We start from the raw sequence: 17,843 nt of genomic DNA on the forward strand, positions 1-17,843 counted from the left end.
CATGCGCATAGCTTTCAGGAACTCTTCAAGAACTGACATACAAATGTGTTCTCCGATAGGCATATGGTTAAAGCATTGTTTGTAGCTGTTTTATGTGATGACAAGATGACTTGCTGGATGTGGACACAGTGGATATCGAGTAGACTGGACACCAGCTCTCACCATATAATAGCAGAATAGAGGGCATACGTGAAAATATTAATTGACAGAAATAGAGACGTACTATCATCAGAGGTACTGGCAGCCATTAGCGTCTTAGGCATAAATAAGTGGGAAAATGTCAACAGCAAAAAAAGAGCTTTGTCCTAGCTATTGAGTCCCAGCTCTACATATTCTAGCATTTTTAATGGCTTTTCTCTAGATAATGGCTAGTTAGTAATTAATGTGCTTCCTAATTTAACCCTCATTTTAGTTTAATCACTACCACTGCCATTAATAATGCCTTCCAGAAACACCTTCTAACAGGTTGACATTAATCAGGTGAAAATTGCAATGTAATTCCTGTGGAACATGTGCATTAATAAGGAACTAGTTCAATATAATTAATTTTATGAAAGTGAATATTAAAAACATCAATGATGAGCTGTTTTGAGGGAGCTGCTGAGAAGTATATCTTACTACTAAATAAAGCTGTAATACCACTGCTGTATTTGCAACAGAGAGAAGGATTGAGACTAAAATATGATAATCCTAATTGCAGAGAAAACCAATTCATTAGAAGTCTCCTAAGGAAGAACTCAGTTTTAGTCATCCTGAAGCCTCTGGCTAGTTGTAAAAAGAAGGAAAAAGGAAAGCTGTGTATAAATCATGTTTTTATATTTAATCTGATGAAATGCACTATGGTCTGGTAGCTTTTGAGAGTACAGAATAGGCCTTACATGATGAATAAAAATGCTGCTTATTCAAGAGAGATTTTACCCACAGTCTGCAATGAATAGTCTAAGTATGAGAAAGCCTCCGAGTGATCACATAGCGGGCTCCTTATGAAAACAACTGCTGTATGACACTTCGTGATTCCTTGTTGCTGCAACTTTTAAATTTGCAGCCTGTTAAAAACTTCAGAACACATACTGTGCTTTTTGCACAGATCACAATAATTGTGATGTTAGGAGGGTTTTGTTGCTTGTTTGTTTGTTTGTAGCACTAGATTGTGAAAGATTTATTCTCACTAAATGTAGAAAACTGTTGCGTGGAGACAAGGTGAAACCAGTGGTTTTCCTCCTAAAAGAAGTAACGTGAGGTGCATAAGATACTTACAGTCTAGTTCTTATCATTTAAAAATGACTCCTAACTGCATGTATGTCACAACATGACTGTAATTGCAAAAAGGGGGGAAAGTTGACTATTAGGTATGCATGAATATGTATGAAATATTTCTTTTTTGTGTGTGTGCATGTATATATACAAGCAGACATACAATAACATTATGAATTAATGAATTAATTCTCTGTTGTCCAAATTAAATTTGGTTAAACCATTTTTATCTGTGCATGCCCTAAATTGTTTGAATGTGTTTTTTTGAAGACTGAAAATAAATATTTTTTTTAGTTTCAGAACAGCAGAACAAAAACGTGTGTTTTGTCAGGACAGTCGAACATTTGACATGGATTTTTAGGGTTTCTGGAAACAATGGCACTTTACAGTAACCGTGCAGTTTCACTGGGTGGCAGTAGTAGCTGGGAAAAACTGTTTCTTCCATGAAGAACTTCCAAGTCTGTGGAATATCTTTGTGTTGCCTACATGCAAATTCACAAAGAGATCTTGTTCTGATTCTCAGGCAGCAAAATGGAAAACTTATTCTGGCTCTGAAGATGGTTTTCTTGATCAGTTAAAGTGTCATCCACTTAGTTCTGAGACTGCATTTGAATTTACAGTGTGGTCAGGTTTCGAGTACAAGTCGATGTAAGCAGTTTAGTCCCCAGCACTTCACATTATTGAAGTTGGCTGCATAATTAGCTGTGATGTGCCAGAGCAGTGAGAAAAAGTACTGAGCCAAATCAATATGAAGGCTGAACTGTCTCTTGCCCTAAGGAAAACACAAGAGTGTGAAGAAATGATTAACTGCTGGGCTGATGCCATTTGTCTATTTGAACAGCTAAATGAATTGAATAACAGAAGCATGGCCTGATGGTACAGGCTTGCCCAGTGGCATTTAACTTATCAAAGGACTTAAAGCCCTATTGACATTTACTGAGATAAATGATGAATAATATAGGCTGAGATTTTTAAAGAGCTTATATGTCTAAATGTCCCTGGAATTCAGTGAAGAGGAACATTATCATTATCCAGACTTTATTAAACTCTGGAGCTCAAAAGATGGATTTTTTCCGTTCCTATTCCTGGTAATGATATTTTTGCGTTAAGTGTTGTGTGTCTTAAAAACTGCGTCTTTGTAGATTCCTTCCCTGTATCTTGATGTCAGCCCTGATTATCAGGATTTTTTCCACCTTCCTCATGACAAAGAGGAGCTTTCCTGCTTCTACTTCGTTCCCCTGGGGCTGTGCCCTGCTGCATTTGAGATCTGTGCTGTCTCCAGAACCTGTGAGGCAGAGCAAAATTACAAGCTTGGTCTTTCTCTAGTGGAACCAGACAAAAATGGGAAAGACCGTCTTTCCTGCAGAAAATGTTTGAGGGGGGCGTTTTTAGCTTCTCCTTAAGTGATAAAAAGAAAGCAAAACTGGCCCCTGCTGTACTATAGAGAAAATCTGTTCTTCAGGAGCTCTAAATTTATGTTGCGTCCATACCATTTGCAGGAAACTTTTGTTGGTAAAAGGGTGCCTGGACAAAACAGTTATGGCAGAGTAGACAGCAAGATAGGTCAATTTTTATCTGGTCTATATAAAGGTTAATGTCATGGGATGTAGCTATGTTCTACTGCATCAAAGAAGCATCACTGGGAACAGTTGCAAAATACTGCCAATTGCAATACAACACCAAACCTAAAATGACATGGTACTGGATGGAGCCTGTTTAGACAGAATTTATGAACAGTTGCAGTCTTGTCTTCACTTCCTTTTCTTCTTGCCAGTGCCAGCATGCTGTCAGGAGAAGACAGCATGGAAGCTGACTACCAGTAATGGCCTAGTTTCTGCTTGCTTTAGTAGTCTTTGTATGCTACCCTGACACCAAAGAAAAATAAAAATGCCAAAAAACACAACAAAACAAATGGTGCCAAGTGACCAGTTAGCACGCGAAGGGAAATGTTGGATGAAGTAGGATTATTCCATGACAGAGTATGCTTCTAGGACTGCAAGAGCTTCCTGTCTGACTAAATAGTCCAGGTTCATAGGAAGAGGGCTTACTGTTAAAAACAAACAAACAAACTTTTTTTCTTTTTACATTCTTGAATAAAAATGCCAAAACCAAGATGTGTCCATCAACTTTTTTTTTTTTAACCAGCAGTAGTGCTACTTGAAAACACATCTTAATTGAAGCCTTTGAAAAGAATCCATCACCAAGTCTCCTTAAATAATACCCCACCCTTCACATTGTGGTTTTCTCTGCAAGGAAAGCCAGTTTGTCTGGATCTGATCCGAATCCCACTCTAGTAAATGGAAAAAACAAAGAGAGTTTTGGATCAGTTCCTATAGGAGCTGGACAGGAGACAGGGCTTTACATTCCTGTGCTGCTTAGATAGATTGTTTCAGATTGACGAGTGCTCTAGCATAGATATTCTGGCAGGCAGGAGTTCATATATGGCAAATCCACATATTTTCATTTTTAGATGAAAATGTTTAAAAAATTGCAAATGGGAAACAATGAGTTCCTTTCTCCTTTTAAGGCTTTCAGAAAGCCCTGCTGGCCAGAAAGTTTTGACTGTAGTATTACAAAAGTTATGCATTAGCGATCTCTATTTCTGTCTTATTTGAAAAGAATCTCAGCTTTGTTCACGCTGAACCATTTGCTTTCTTAAGCAAATACGAAGTTTTTCTCACAGATCGGCCTGGGACAGAGCAGAGACTGAACCTAGACTTTCCCAAATCATAGGGTTATGTTCTCACTGAACATGACCTACCACCAGCAGTAGGCACCAAATATTGCTGAGTCCCCGGGCCAAGGTTTTTAGTGTTTCCACTGTTAACCAGAAGACAATGGTAATCCTTCTCCTCTTGTTTTTACTGAGGATAAATCACATTTGAAGGACCTGCTTAGTAGTTGAGGCTGTGAATGTTGTCTACCTGGATTTTAGTAAAATATTTGATGCTGTTTTCCACAGTAGTCTCCTGGAGAAGCTGGCTGCTCAAGGCATGGACAGGGGTACAGTTGGCTGGGTGAAGAACTGGCTGAATGGCCATGCTCAGGGTCATAGGGGATGGGGTTCAGTCTGGAGAGTGGCTGGGCACCAGTGTCATTCCCCAGGGCTCAGTCCTAGGGCCAGTTTTGTTTAACATTTCTATCCGTGATCTGGACGAGGGGATCCAGTGCACCCTCAGCAAGTTCGCAGACGATACCGAGTTAGGTAGGAGTGTTGCTCTGCTTAAGGGCAGGAAGGCTCTGCATGGGATCTGGATAGGCCAGATGGACAGGCCAAGTCCAATCGCATGATGTACAACAAGGGTTAATGCTGGGTGCTGTGCTTGGCTCGCAGCAACCCCACACAGCAGGACAGGCTCAGGGAAGAGAGGCTGGGAAGGTGCCCATCACAAAAAGTACCCAGGGGCGCTGGTCACCAGCCAGCTGAACTTGAGCTGGCAGTGGGCCTATGTGGCCAAGAAGGCCGGTGGCATCCTGGTCTACATCAGGAGCAGTGTGGCCAGCCAGATCAGGGAAGTGACTGTCCCTTTGTACACAGCACTGGTGAGACCACATCTCAGATATTCAGTTTTGGGTCCCCTCCTGCAAGGATTTTTGAGTTGCTTGAGTATGTGCAGAGAAGAGCAACAAAGCTGGTGAAGGGACTAGAAAATGAGCTCTGAGGAGGGACTGAGGGAATGAGGGTTTAGTCTGGAGGAGTCTGAGGGTAGACCTCACTGCTCTCTACAACTACCTGAAAGGAAGCTGTGGCAAGGTGAATGTCAGTCTCTTTGCTCAGGTGACAACTGGTAGGATGCGAGGGAACAGTCTCAAGTTGTGAGGGGGGTTTAGATTGGATATTATAAAGAATTTCTTCATGGAGAGGGCGGTCAGGGATTGGAACAGGCAGTCCAGGGAAGTGGTGGAGTCCCCACCCCTGGAGGTATTTAAAAGACGTATAAACAGGGCACAAAGGGAAGTGGTTTAGTGATTGGACCTGGCAGGTCTGGTGGATGGTTGTGTTTGATTCTGAAGGTCTTTACCAACCTAGATGATTCTGTGGTTCAAGTTCTGTTTTGGTGTTAAAATATCAAATCATGTATAAATGCTAAGCTGTGGAAGGTAAACTATTCTCCATTTTCTTTAAGATATTTTGGGGAAGAACAGAATATTTTTGATGTACAGTTTTGTTTCTGTTGTCTGTGACTTCTTTGTTGGTGTTTGAGCCTAGATAGGAAAAATCTGTATTGAAAACTGCATGAAATTCCGTGGTGTGAACATCACCTACAAGTTACTGTCCCCCAACGTAAGCTGCTACGCTGTCAGCATACTTCAAGGGCGAGAAGACAAATATGGAAGCCTTTATGTGAATGATTCCTCTGTACTACGCAGACCTGAATGCAAAGAAATACAATACACTATTCAAGCTACAGACAAGCAGAGCAGGAAACATACCAAAACACTTCTCACTATTGTATTAGAAGGAACTCGTAAGTACCTGAGTCAATTAGAACAATCTCCTTTTTTACATGTGTTACTGGTATTAGGTCATGAGTTAGTTCGGTGATCCATAAACTGATGGCATTAACAATGAGCATGAGGTTGAGCTACAAGATACAGATTGCAGTTTGTGTTTTTATTAGTTTTGATTCAGACCCAACTGCAACAGATGTTTATTTGAGGACGTCGTGCAGATAAAGTGGTGCACCATGTGTAATTTCTAACGCTTATACACACACACACACACACATGTATGAAACCATAATTCTTTGGCCTGAGTATATTTAATAATCTTTCTCGCAACTTTCCTCTCCCATTTTTATTTATTTATTTTGGTCTTACATTTTGCTCAATATTAATGACACAATTGTATTTGTCTCATTTTACTGAAAACGCCATAAGGGCAGAGTGTTAGAAATATTCTTTAACAGCCACAGCAGAGGAGGGTTACACAGGGGATGTAACCATTTCTCTCCAAACCATTATCTCACTTTGTGCAGAACCTGAAAATTTTACCTCATAATTTCCTCACTTTCCTTGTTTTGTATCATAGCTCCTATGTCAGGAGGGAATGGGTTGATGAAGAATAAACAAAAGCCTCAACTTTACTTTTTGTGAGAGCGTCGTGCTGTCTGAAATCACACATTCCTAACTTGCACTCTTGGGCTACTACTGCATTAGCCCAAGTACAAAATATTTTTGCTTAATTAAAAGTTTTGTATGAAACTGTGACCTATGGTCCCTATTGCTGTGTTACCAGAAATACGTTAGCATATTTCTACAGTTCTAGGCATTGACAGTGTGACATCAAGAAAAAATGACTATGCCATCATGTTCTTACTATTTAATTTCACAGAAGAGAAATGCCTGGACTTTTAAAATGTTACTTAAACAAATTGATAGTCGGGTCAGTCAGTCTTCACTCGGTCTACTCTCTTCCCTCATCTCTCCTTTCTTCCTACCCCAGAGAAAGGAATTTTCCTTCTGGTTTGAGCTAACTTGTTGTGTATTCATCTCCCTTTTACTGAACTGACAGCAAACATTCTCCCCAACAGTTTTAAAAAAAGAAGAGGACTGCCCGGACTCTTGTGCTGTGAGTAAGCGCTATGCCGAATGTGAAGAGTGTGGTGGCCTGGGAGTCCTAACAGGAAGATGCCAGTGGAGACAGGGGAGTGGGAAAGGTACGTTTCTGTTGTCTGAAATCAAGTTTGTGTTTAGTTGTAACTGATCTGTGGAATTCTATAAACTGATTTATTTTAGCTGGACACAGATCTGATAGGTGGCAGTACTTTTGGTTATTCCATAACAATGCTTCTGTGTTGATGCTTTATCCTGTCAAACTGCATTGAGCATTTCAAATTCTCTTTGACAAGCTTTGTAGTCAAATACGTGTAAAGTTGTGTAGGAATGTCCTTAGCTGTAAAAGCTACTCGTCAGTCTCAAAATGGTCTCCTACCTCTTTTTCAAGTAATTCTCACTGTAACTGTGACCTACCCAAAGTGCTATCAAAGACACAAATCAGAAAACACAATGAAAATTATATTCCTTCCAGTTGCTGTTAGTTGTTGTCTGTCCTATTACATTAGAAGATGGGAAAGTATTTATAGTTATTCACAGATGTTTATTTTTAAAATAAGGTTGACCTGTATTTTGGTGTGTCATTATGCACTGAGCAGATGCAGTAAGTTTTCCTTCAAAGCCTCGTGGTATTTGTATAACTCTGTTTTCCTGTTAATAGGAATCACCACAAACTATTCCACATGCACCCCAAGTATCAAGACTTGTCCAGATGGCACCTGTGATGTAGTTGAGAGCAAAGATCCAGCTGTGTGCCCCCAGGACTGCACAAGTATGGAAATGTTTTAGGATTATTTTTTCTGTGTTGCAGCTGATCGCTGTTCATCAAGTTCTACTTTCTTAAGCCCAGATACTTTTACAAGTTCCACATATTTACCATATATGCATTGTCATACCTGCAGATGAATCATGAAAGAACGTTATGGTTATGAAGACTTGTTATTTTTGAAGGCAGTCAGCTTAACACCTGTTGGCTCTCAGTGATGGCAAGATAAGGTTTTCTCAGTAATTCTCATTCTGCTCCCTCTGTTAATTTGCAGGTAGTGTTCTTCATTGGAGATATTTGCTGAAACAAATACTGATTTTAGGCAGGTTAATGCCGTATTTCCAAACTGTAGCACATTGAAACAGAAACCACGTCTCTTTGAACTATTTCACTATTTACTAAATAAGTAAAAAGAAGTAAATTTCAATTCAAAATACGTGTGCTTAAGAAGAATCATTTTCAGAAATGCATCTGGTCTTATTTGACAAGTAACCATCAAAGTGATCCAACACCCTATCTATTTGAAGGTACAGGCAGAGACTCACATGAACAGCATTTACAAAAGAAGAACTGAAATACATTTACAGGTTTTTCTTCAACACATTTATTTGCATTTCACACACACATACCTGCAAGGTCACAAATCACCCTGAAGATACCAAGGTTAGCAAAACAATGTACTATACTTGAGCAAGTTCAGTCTTCTATGAGATGATCATTTTTTGATCCATTTATACAGCATTCAGTATCTAATGAATGAATAAATATGTAAGCATCTTACTGTTTTTTTGATTAATTCTCCTGGTTCTGGCATTCTATACTCCACGTTTAAATTTTAAAAAGTTTTTGAGGAGCTACTAGTATATCATGGGCTAGGACCGAAGTTGTTCTATAAAAACGAATTAATAAATATGCACCTTTGTATTTCTCACATGAAAGAATGTGATTATGTATTCTAAATGACTTTTATCACATTATTTCATTAGAGTGCATAAAAAACAATCTGTAAAGTGGCAGAAATGATTGAAGTGAATGCAAGTAACTACTCTGATCATCTGATTTTTTTTTTTTTTGGTAATAACTGGAATTAGTTGCCATTCCAAAAGTGGAAATGTTTGTGACAGAAGCCTGAAAGAAACAGTCTGATTAGATAATAGCAGCAGGCAAGCAAGACAAGCTTTCAAGATGTTATGTATGCCTTTTTAATGCCTGAGTTGGATAATTTTATATGTAATTTGATGCAATTCAGAGCCTGGGATAGTGCCCAAAACCAGTATGTTTACAGACAGAGAAATGAGCATGTTTTAGGAGCTCAGAGGTGCAGAAGTACCATTATTTCAGCTTTTCCTGGCAGAGGACATTTCTTTGGAAATAAACAGCAAGTAATAAATAGAAAAGCCCCAGATGCATTAAGATCAAGGATATTCTTTAAGTACACACAGTTGCTAAAATACTTTGTTTTTATAATTCATCTGTCATTAAGATAGCTGTGTGCTGGAGTCCCAGAATTGCTTTCTCACACTAACACTATAAATATTAAATTCAAGGGCAGTCAGCTGAAACAGCTGGTGCTGCGTCTGTACCTATCAAAAGAGGCAACCTAACTGCATTCTAAATGAAGCACTTTTTTTGTCACAACAAGCTGCTTCAGGGCTGGGTGTGTGAATCTAACTAAATATTTGTAAATAACTTATCTTTGTAGGTTCCTCTGAACTTTGACATTCTGATAATGGAAAAAAATACTTGGGCTTCTACCTTGCTATGTTTTTGGCAGTAATTGTTCATTGCCTTTGGTTTTGTCTGAAAATCATTGTTTTTACTTTTTGAATTTCTGGAGTTTCTACATGGTATGGGATAGGATTACTGTTTTTCATTCTTCCAAATTATCTTGAAGCAGGGAAAGTTCTTTCCCACCACAAGGCAATGGAAACAGCTGATGATTTAAAATGCAAATACGTAAAATACCCCACAATTCAAAACAGCATTGGAATTTCCCTACCAGCAGTAATTGGTGAAAAATACATTTATGGACCTCTGGAATACATATAGGAAGCTCCATGTTTCCAGTGTACACCCACAGTAAAGATGTGTTCCTTCTTTCCCTGCTGTGTAAAAAACCTTTGTCTTCAAATCTTTTGCTCAGTAGCCATTTAGGTAGGATCTACTGATCCTCTGCTCCCCCTTTCTTCCAGGTCCTCAAACACAGATAGATACAGTTTTTATATATATATATATATATATATATATAAAAGAATATGCATTTTCTAAGGCTAATGGAAACTTTATTTCATCACCTCTTCACAACAGAGAAAGTTGGCTGGTTGGGGGGATAAGCCAGAGTTTTGGGAACACCCACGCTTCTCAAAACAAGTGTCAGCAGAGAGGGCAGTGACTCAGCAGAGTCTCTTCCCAAATTAACATGCTGAGATGCGTACATTTTAGTAGGTCACTCTGCAAAGATGGTCAAAATCTGTCTATTTTGCTTGGATACCCAAGTCCCAGTCTCACTTTTTTTTTTTTTAAAAAAGAAGGATGTTTGCTTTCCTTTTGCCAAAATATTCTCCTCTTCAATTTTTGCTACGTATCCAAAGAAAAGAAACAGTCATCCACTCTGCTATTGAATTAGGAGGGAGGAAAATGATTTGAAGTAATAAGACTGTATTGAACATATCTTGTTAACCTTCTGAATCCCTTTATGGTTTAGACAATCCTTCTGAATGGCAGCTAAATTTGTTGAACTTGACTGGTTTGCTGTCTATATCTCTTAATGCAATGCTGTTTGTGATTAAAGGCAGCTTATACATGAAAAACGTGACCCGTAATGGTCACTTTGATACTATATCCAGAAAAAAATATATATTTAATTGGAAATACAGTTTGGGCCTGACCTTGCATTTACTCTGCATGATCATCTCCTGCTCAAAATCAAGTAGTTCTGTAAGTGTTTCCTATTATTAAACAATGCCTTCTTTAGTAATGAATTTTTTTTTTAAACTCTTGACACTTATTTTTAGTGCTTTCACTAGATTATTTCTTGGCACTTTACAGAAGTGATTCAGTATCATTATCTACATTTGCAATAGAACAAATAATACATAGAACAGTATGCTGACTTTTCCGAGGTAAGAGGAAATTGGCATCAGAACCAGGAACAGAACTCAACTTGTAGACTGCTGGATTTGTATGCTCTAACACTGCTCTGTACATCACCTCATGCATAAAAAAACCCTGAAGACAGTGGTAGAGAAAAACTAAAATAAATAGACTAGAGGAGATATTTTAGGGAGAATTTTAAAATGTGAGAAGACCTCACTGATACAGAACCATAATGTTTTTTGACAAAACTAAGGACAGCCACGAGATGATCATTTGAGGTAGAAGTTTGGCACTAAATAATGGGATTTTACATAGAGTTTTAAAGTGTACATGAAATTAGGAACATATTCTAACAATGCAATGCAAAGAGAACTATTTTATTTGTATAAAAGATCAATTTTAATCAAGAGTTTTCCATAACAGGAAGAACAGCTAATCAGGGTTGATATTCAGGCCACCCAAGATCCCCTCATTTCAGGACCTCAGAAATTTCAGCATTTAGAATCTACCCTAATTTTCAAGAATCCCTGTCATTATCATTGCACTGTGCTGTGCTGCCAATTTACAGATGCATACGGGGATAAACCCATGGAAAACTTTGAACCTTATTTTTTTTTTCTTTAACTACATGCGAATCTTAGCTTGTTTCTGTATTTAATTAGGTGGAAACATTATTGGTGGTCATGGGAAAGGCACTGGAAATCTTGGAATTAAGTCAGGACATGGGATTTGTTACTGCTTCCCAAGACAGAACTGTTATTGTGAGAAAGATGATATCAAAGGTAAGTCTAAACATTATCTGCTGTTCTCATATTAATCTTTCCCTCTGTTTCTATCTTCCATCTTCCATGTTTATATACATGCAACAATCTGAACTTGTGGACACGTTAATTAGCAATATATTTGGTTCTTTATTGTATCTTTAAAATATCTTAATAAAAATATCTTCAGATAATTATTAATTATAATTATGGATAATGTAAAATTAATTAAGAGCAGGCACCTTGACTTCTGGCTATGGAGACTGGGAATCTCCAGAGGGGGTTGTTTCTGTCCTTGGCAAAAATTCATTTTTATCCATTACTACATGAAAAACAGGTTGGCCATCCTTTGCTTTTCAGCAGTATTTGAATTTCAGTGAGGCTTACCTGATATTTGCAAAGACACCTAGGAGAATTAGAATACTGACTTCTATTACTTTCAAGTAATTCCAGCCTCCTAATCATTTTTGAAAATCTCAGCTTTAAAATGTCATATAGCCTACACCCATAGTGTTAGGAAGAGGAGTGGATTACTTTATTCAGTGACCTTTGTTTAAAGATAAAAAGCTTTATACAGTTCTTTAAAGCAGATTAATGGGGATTAAATACTATTATTTTAAAATTGTTTTTACTATTACTAATAAGAAACATAAAGTCAAATATTTTACATCTCTCAAACTAAATTGTTTAGAATATACCCCAATTTACTCTTGAGTAAATTTTTTATAGGCATAAAAAGAAAAAGAGGAAGCATAAATTTTCCCCCTGCACTTACATTCCAGAAAAATATTATGCTGTTTCACTTACTTCTGAGGTATAGCTTGCAGATGTAATTAACTTAACTGTGTATCTGGGGTCGGAATTATCTCATGATAAGTAGTGCAAGGACAGTATGTTGAATCTCTCAGTTCCTTCAGAGAGAAACACGCAGCCAAGAGGAATGATGTTTAGGGGCACTTACATAATTTGGTTTCCAAAGAAAGACACTAAAAGTCCTTATGGAAAAGGAGAAGTAGTAAATGTGGAGGAAAAAATGCATATTACATATGCAGTTGCAGCATAAGGAAATACTTTCACAAACAATATTTTGTTAAATACAAATCAGAAATATGCTGAGTCTCTTTCTTTAGAATCCAAAAAGATGAAGAGAAGTATTTTTCTTATGTCCAACAATTGGCGTCATAATGAAGTAAAATTAACATGTTGAAGATGATCTTATTTGAACAGAATGGTTCTAACACAAACTGTTCTCCACAAGTGAAATCTAGTCACAGGTCTCTGGAGATGTAAGTAGTATCAGAAGATCAGTATATGGTAGGCTGGACCTTAAAGAAGAGTCTTAGAAGTAGCTACTTCTATAAAGACAAGGAATATGGGTTCAAGCTAGCTATCCTTCCATTTTACGCAGGCAGTTAAGCATTTGATTACCTGCTTGTGCCCAAAAGAGAAAATCATCTATTAGGTTTTCCTGTAGCTTTTAAAAATGTTTTTGAATTCTCTTTGTCACACCTGTGTCACGTGAACTGCCCAAGCTGAAATAGGAAACAACAGAGTTCTAATAAATTCTTCTTGATCCACAGAGCAACTATGTGATGATGTGTGCAAGACTGTCATAGCAGGGGCAGTGCTGTTGTCCTTCATCATCTCTGTGCTGCTTTCTTCCTATTTCATCCATCGCTACCACAAGAATTCTCCAAAGCCACCTATTGCCTCTGCAGAAATGACATTCCGGCGCCCAGCCCAGTCCTATCCCATCAGCTATTCTTCTACTAATGTCCGTCGACCTTCTTTAGATTCTATGGAGAACCAGGTGTCTGTAGACACCTTTAAAATACCAGTAAGTCTGATATCGTTTTGCATATACTTTTTCATGTCTGTGTTGTTCCTAAAGCATGGTGTTTATGCATGCAGAAAATGTTACAGAAGTGCAGTCTGCTCATAGAAACACCCAAATCAAATGATTAAAACAGAAGTGATGTATAGAGGGACAGATACTTAATGAGTAATTGAATAAATCATATAACTTACTGCACAAGGCCAGTATATTCTTCCATTTTTGTTCCATTTTAATATAATGTAACAATGGGTCAAATTTAAGCCATTTTTTTCTAAATGTAACTCTACATTTGATGGTGTAGTTTAACATTTTAAAAGTAATATAATTGTTAAAGTTGTTACATTTAACATTGTTAAAATAAAATAATAGTCTAATAATCAGCAGGTTTGTAATCTCTGTGATAAGCCATAGTATTCCACAGAGAATAAATTTAGGGGTGAAAAAAAAAAAGAAAAAAGAAGCTGAGATCCGTTCCTGATTTCTGTTATACAGACACACTGTAGGTTGTCAGGTCATGTGGGAATGGTGCCCATGCTTTTTGTCCAGTCATATTATCATACCTTTAATCTATTTTCTTCTGTGTTGGTAAATCACATACCATTCAGGATGCCTGCCAGCTGGTGTGTTTTCATGGACCAATATAGTAAAGAAACACTGCCATTTTGTATGACATGTGGCAACACCAGCTCTATTTGCATGTTAGATATTGACATCTTCACAGACCTTGTGCTCTGTTTACTTTCATCTCTGATCTGGTTTGTACATCTGTCACCATTTTGCAGCTGTAAGGCTCAATAACGCTCATTTCCTAAGAGGAGGATTGTTGTGTCTGATGAACTCTCCAGGGAAAGCCTTATTCCTCAAGTAAAACTGATTTACTTCTCAGTGAAGTCTACAGTCACATATTCACAGTTATTCTGAAAGCAAGCATTTATATTGTATCACTTTGTGTTTCATTTGTACACAATTTCTAAGTCCTGTAAATATAATCTATTATCCACAGGCTGCATTTTCAGCCTTTTTTGAAGGAGGTGATTTTAAGGTAATGTAAAAACACTTGCAAAATGCTTAGAGATTCAGAAGCTTTCATAGCAATGCACTCATTGACAAAAAAGGGAGCAACCAAAATTGTACACCAAAGTATACCTATTCCTGAAGAATAATCTCCTATTGAACATTAATGCTTCTCTTGTAGCTAGCCACTTCTGTTCTTACTCGTCTTATAGGATTCCTTTTCTCTCCTGCAGGAAGATCCGAAGTGGGAATTCCCTCGGAAGAACTTGGTCCTTGGTAAAACTCTTGGAGAGGGAGAATTTGGAAAGGTTGTCAAGGCAACAGCTTTCAGACTCAAGGGAAGAGCTGGCTATACTACTGTGGCAGTGAAAATGCTAAAAGGTACCTTCCCATCTGCATCTGAAATGTTTTGAAAACTATTTGTTGTAACCTCTGCATGGATTTGAAAAGGGGCTAACATGAAAGTAAAATGTCAGCTGTGAACAACCAGTACCATTTAATTTTGGTTGGCATTGATGGAAATATTGCAAGGGCATGTTAAAGCTTTCTGATGCTCCCTTCCCCTCCTGCAGTTATCTTTGGCAGAGCTTTTAAAATAAATCGTGTTATAAGCAAGGCAAGAGACAGAATAGGCCTATTAAGTTACTTTTCTGATTGAGAATTCCATCTACTTTTGTACTTTCTGATCTACTTTTCAATTACCAGGAATTCTGCCAAACTGGTTTGAAGAGCCTAATGTTTTCTTGTGATGTCTTCAGTTCTGCCTAAGACTTTAAAGATAGGGAAAAAATGTATTCCTAGGTTATGTTAGGATGATAATATGAGACCTTGAGCTCTTGTGCCTGTCTCTGTTTAGTTTTAAGCCCCATTTATACTTGTTTCTTTGCCGTACAGGAAAAGAAATGATACTGAAAGAAAAAGATGATTTTTTTTTGTTTGGTTAGTTGTTTTTTGGTCTCTGAAGTAGAAGTTCTCCGGTATTAGTGTACATTTCAGGCGGAGGCTGAATCTGGCTTGTAATCCATACATTTTGCCACCTTTACTGTTAAATATGAACGTAGATTTTACATATCTAATGTCTGGGCCTGATGACTTCACTAGATATGCAGTGGTGGTGAAGGAGGTCAATTATTCACACAACTGTATCCTTTTCTGTTGTTTTGTGTGCTAATCCATAAGTGCATGTAGTCCCTACGTATCAGGCACCTAGGAAAGTAGAGGATGAAGATGGGAAACAAGAACCTTCAGAAAGGCTTACGGGTACAAGAAGATTCCTTTAGCTGGTTAGCTAGCTTTTTCTGAATGACCTCAACTATTTGCTGCTGCTTATTATTAAAAACATATATATATGGTTAAAGAGAAAAAAATCCATCTTCTGCTGCTTTAAAGCAAAGATGCTTTATATTCCATTATTTTACCAAAAGAGTAAATGGTTTACGAAGTGCATGCCCACATTGCAAGAGGTTCAGTGGAGATAGGTCATATGGAAAAAATTTAGAACTAAGTCTTTTCAGAGGTGAAGACTAGTCAAGTCTTGCAATGTTCAAGTAACAACCTGTATGTCATTGTAAATGGGTTTGTCATGATTGTTATTTCATATTTATTTGTGCACTCAGTATTACTGATTTTCTAGCACATTGTCATCAACAACATGTGACTGAGTTAAGATTCCAAGACATAGTGGTAAAAATATTGCTTTTACTTGCAGATGATTTAACATTCAGCTTTCCCTAGCTATTACCAAGTACAGAATTGACAGTAGGAAGGAGTAACCCTTTATTTTAAGCACCTTATTTTAATAAATTGGTCTGACATTTACAGTAATACTTGGGGCTCTAATGAATCCCTTTGTAATGTAAATTACATTGCACATAGTCACCTGAAATTACATTTTCCAACTTGATTGTGGAGAACATTTGTCATTACTAGAAATATTTATCCATTAATGGTTTAACTTTACTGTTAACACATGACAAGTATAATAAATATTGCTTTAGTCCAAAGTGGTCTATAAAATGCTGCCAGGGATAAGGGACAGTCATTTTGGATCAGGCCAACACCGATCATCCTATCCTTGTTACATATAGCAGAACCAGATTTATACTCAGATGCAAAGGGTTACTTGTCCTAGCATTAGGGACTCTACATTGCCTGATCTTAAGCCAGTAAATTAGCACAGAAAGCCTCCTGCTTATTTCATAAAAGGTACCTCTTTCCTGGTATCTCCTCCTAACTGTGTAGTTTGGCACAACCTGTGGTTAAGAACATAACAAGGTAGGACTTCTCCTACTTTGTCAATTTGGCGCTATGTTCTGGGGAGGGAACAAGGAGAGCTAAGGAATTAGCTGAGCCAAAATAGTCTTGGAGCTGTGGATGGGGGTTTAAAGGAACAGAGGGAGAATTTTTTTCAGTCCTTTTCTAGCGCTTTACTCATATGGATCTTGCATGATATGAAAGCCCTCAGAATAAAATTGAAGTGCGCAACACCTGCAAACAAGTAAATAGATATCATTCACTGTTTGCTAAAAACAAGGGGCATAAAGCTTCAGAGCTAATAATGTCCATTTGTCAACTATAGAAGGTGATTTTTCAAGAATACAGATGAGCAGGGGCCCCAGGGAACTTCTCTTCTTGCACATACTATGCAGTCCCAGAGCTAGAAAAATAAATTTTTCACAGGCATAATGTTCATATTGTTTGGTTTTGGTTTAGCTAAATTGATGTTTTTTGTACTCCTTACAAGTAGTGAGTGATCATCTAATATTGCACTTCCTGTGAGGCAGAAGACTCAAGTCTGAGTATAGGTTCTCTGTATGATAATATAAGCAGACAATATAGCAGACCAATACCAACATACAGTAGAACAGAATCAAATATTATTGTAATCAGGGCAAACTATGAGCACACACATTTTAAATGGATATGTAAATGTATCCTTTTGGTGCTTACTACCTTCACAGAAAGCAAACAGTATGGTAACAAAAATCAGAAAGTGACGTTGTTTTTTTTTTTTTTAAATTAACTTAAAGTAAGGGCCAGTACATAATTGTAAGTTGCCCAGTAATAACACTATATAGGAACAATACAGGGAGATTCTCTCTGTCAAGGTCATTAAGGATGAGGCACACAAAGGTTTAGCTCTGACCTGTGGTTTCTTTGTAAGTAAGATCTCCTTCAAACCCCAGTGTGTTCAGAGAGGAAGATTGTAAGACGAATTCGGCAAAAACAAAATGCTTGAAAGACTAAGGAAATCTCTGGGGGCTACATAATGTCATACTACTGTCACTGACATCAGCAAAGACTGCAGATATGTCTCCCAGTAAAATCAATCTGATCTGTACATTTAGTTTCTGAACTCTAAATCTGGATGTGTGCTACAACGGTAAGCCAGTAGATAAGTGGATTTTCACTCCATTGGAAAACTTATTTCGGAGAAAGAGGATTAAATCATAGGGAGATAACTGAGCAAGTCTTTTTTGGTTGCTCAGCCAAAAAAAAACACAAACAAAAGGCTTTCACATGCTTCTTAGTTTGCTCTGATTCACCCTAGGAATAGCTT

At 37.6% G+C, this 17,843-nt stretch overlaps 1 protein-coding gene across 9 annotated transcripts in view; it reads left to right on the top strand.

Moving 5' to 3' along the window:
- Positions 1 to 17,843, top strand: part of RET (ret proto-oncogene) — a 127,628-nt gene that overhangs the window by 94,779 nt on the left and 15,006 nt on the right. For all 9 annotated transcript variants that reach the window (XM_083843792.1, XM_083843790.1, XM_083843791.1 and 6 more), the window contains 6 exons: positions 5,465 to 5,723; positions 6,789 to 6,914; positions 7,472 to 7,582; positions 11,335 to 11,454; positions 13,014 to 13,270; positions 14,518 to 14,665. In XM_083843792.1, coding sequence (XP_083699918.1) covers positions 5,465 to 5,723; positions 6,789 to 6,914; positions 7,472 to 7,582; positions 11,335 to 11,454; positions 13,014 to 13,270; positions 14,518 to 14,665 — 1,021 coding nt within the window. The remainder of the gene's footprint in view (positions 1 to 5,464; positions 5,724 to 6,788; positions 6,915 to 7,471; positions 7,583 to 11,334; positions 11,455 to 13,013; positions 13,271 to 14,517; positions 14,666 to 17,843) is intronic.

Source organism: Anser anser (genome assembly GCF_964211835.1).
Source record: "Anser anser genome assembly, chromosome: 7".
Classification (NCBI taxonomy): Eukaryota; Metazoa; Chordata; class Aves; order Anseriformes; family Anatidae; genus Anser; species Anser anser.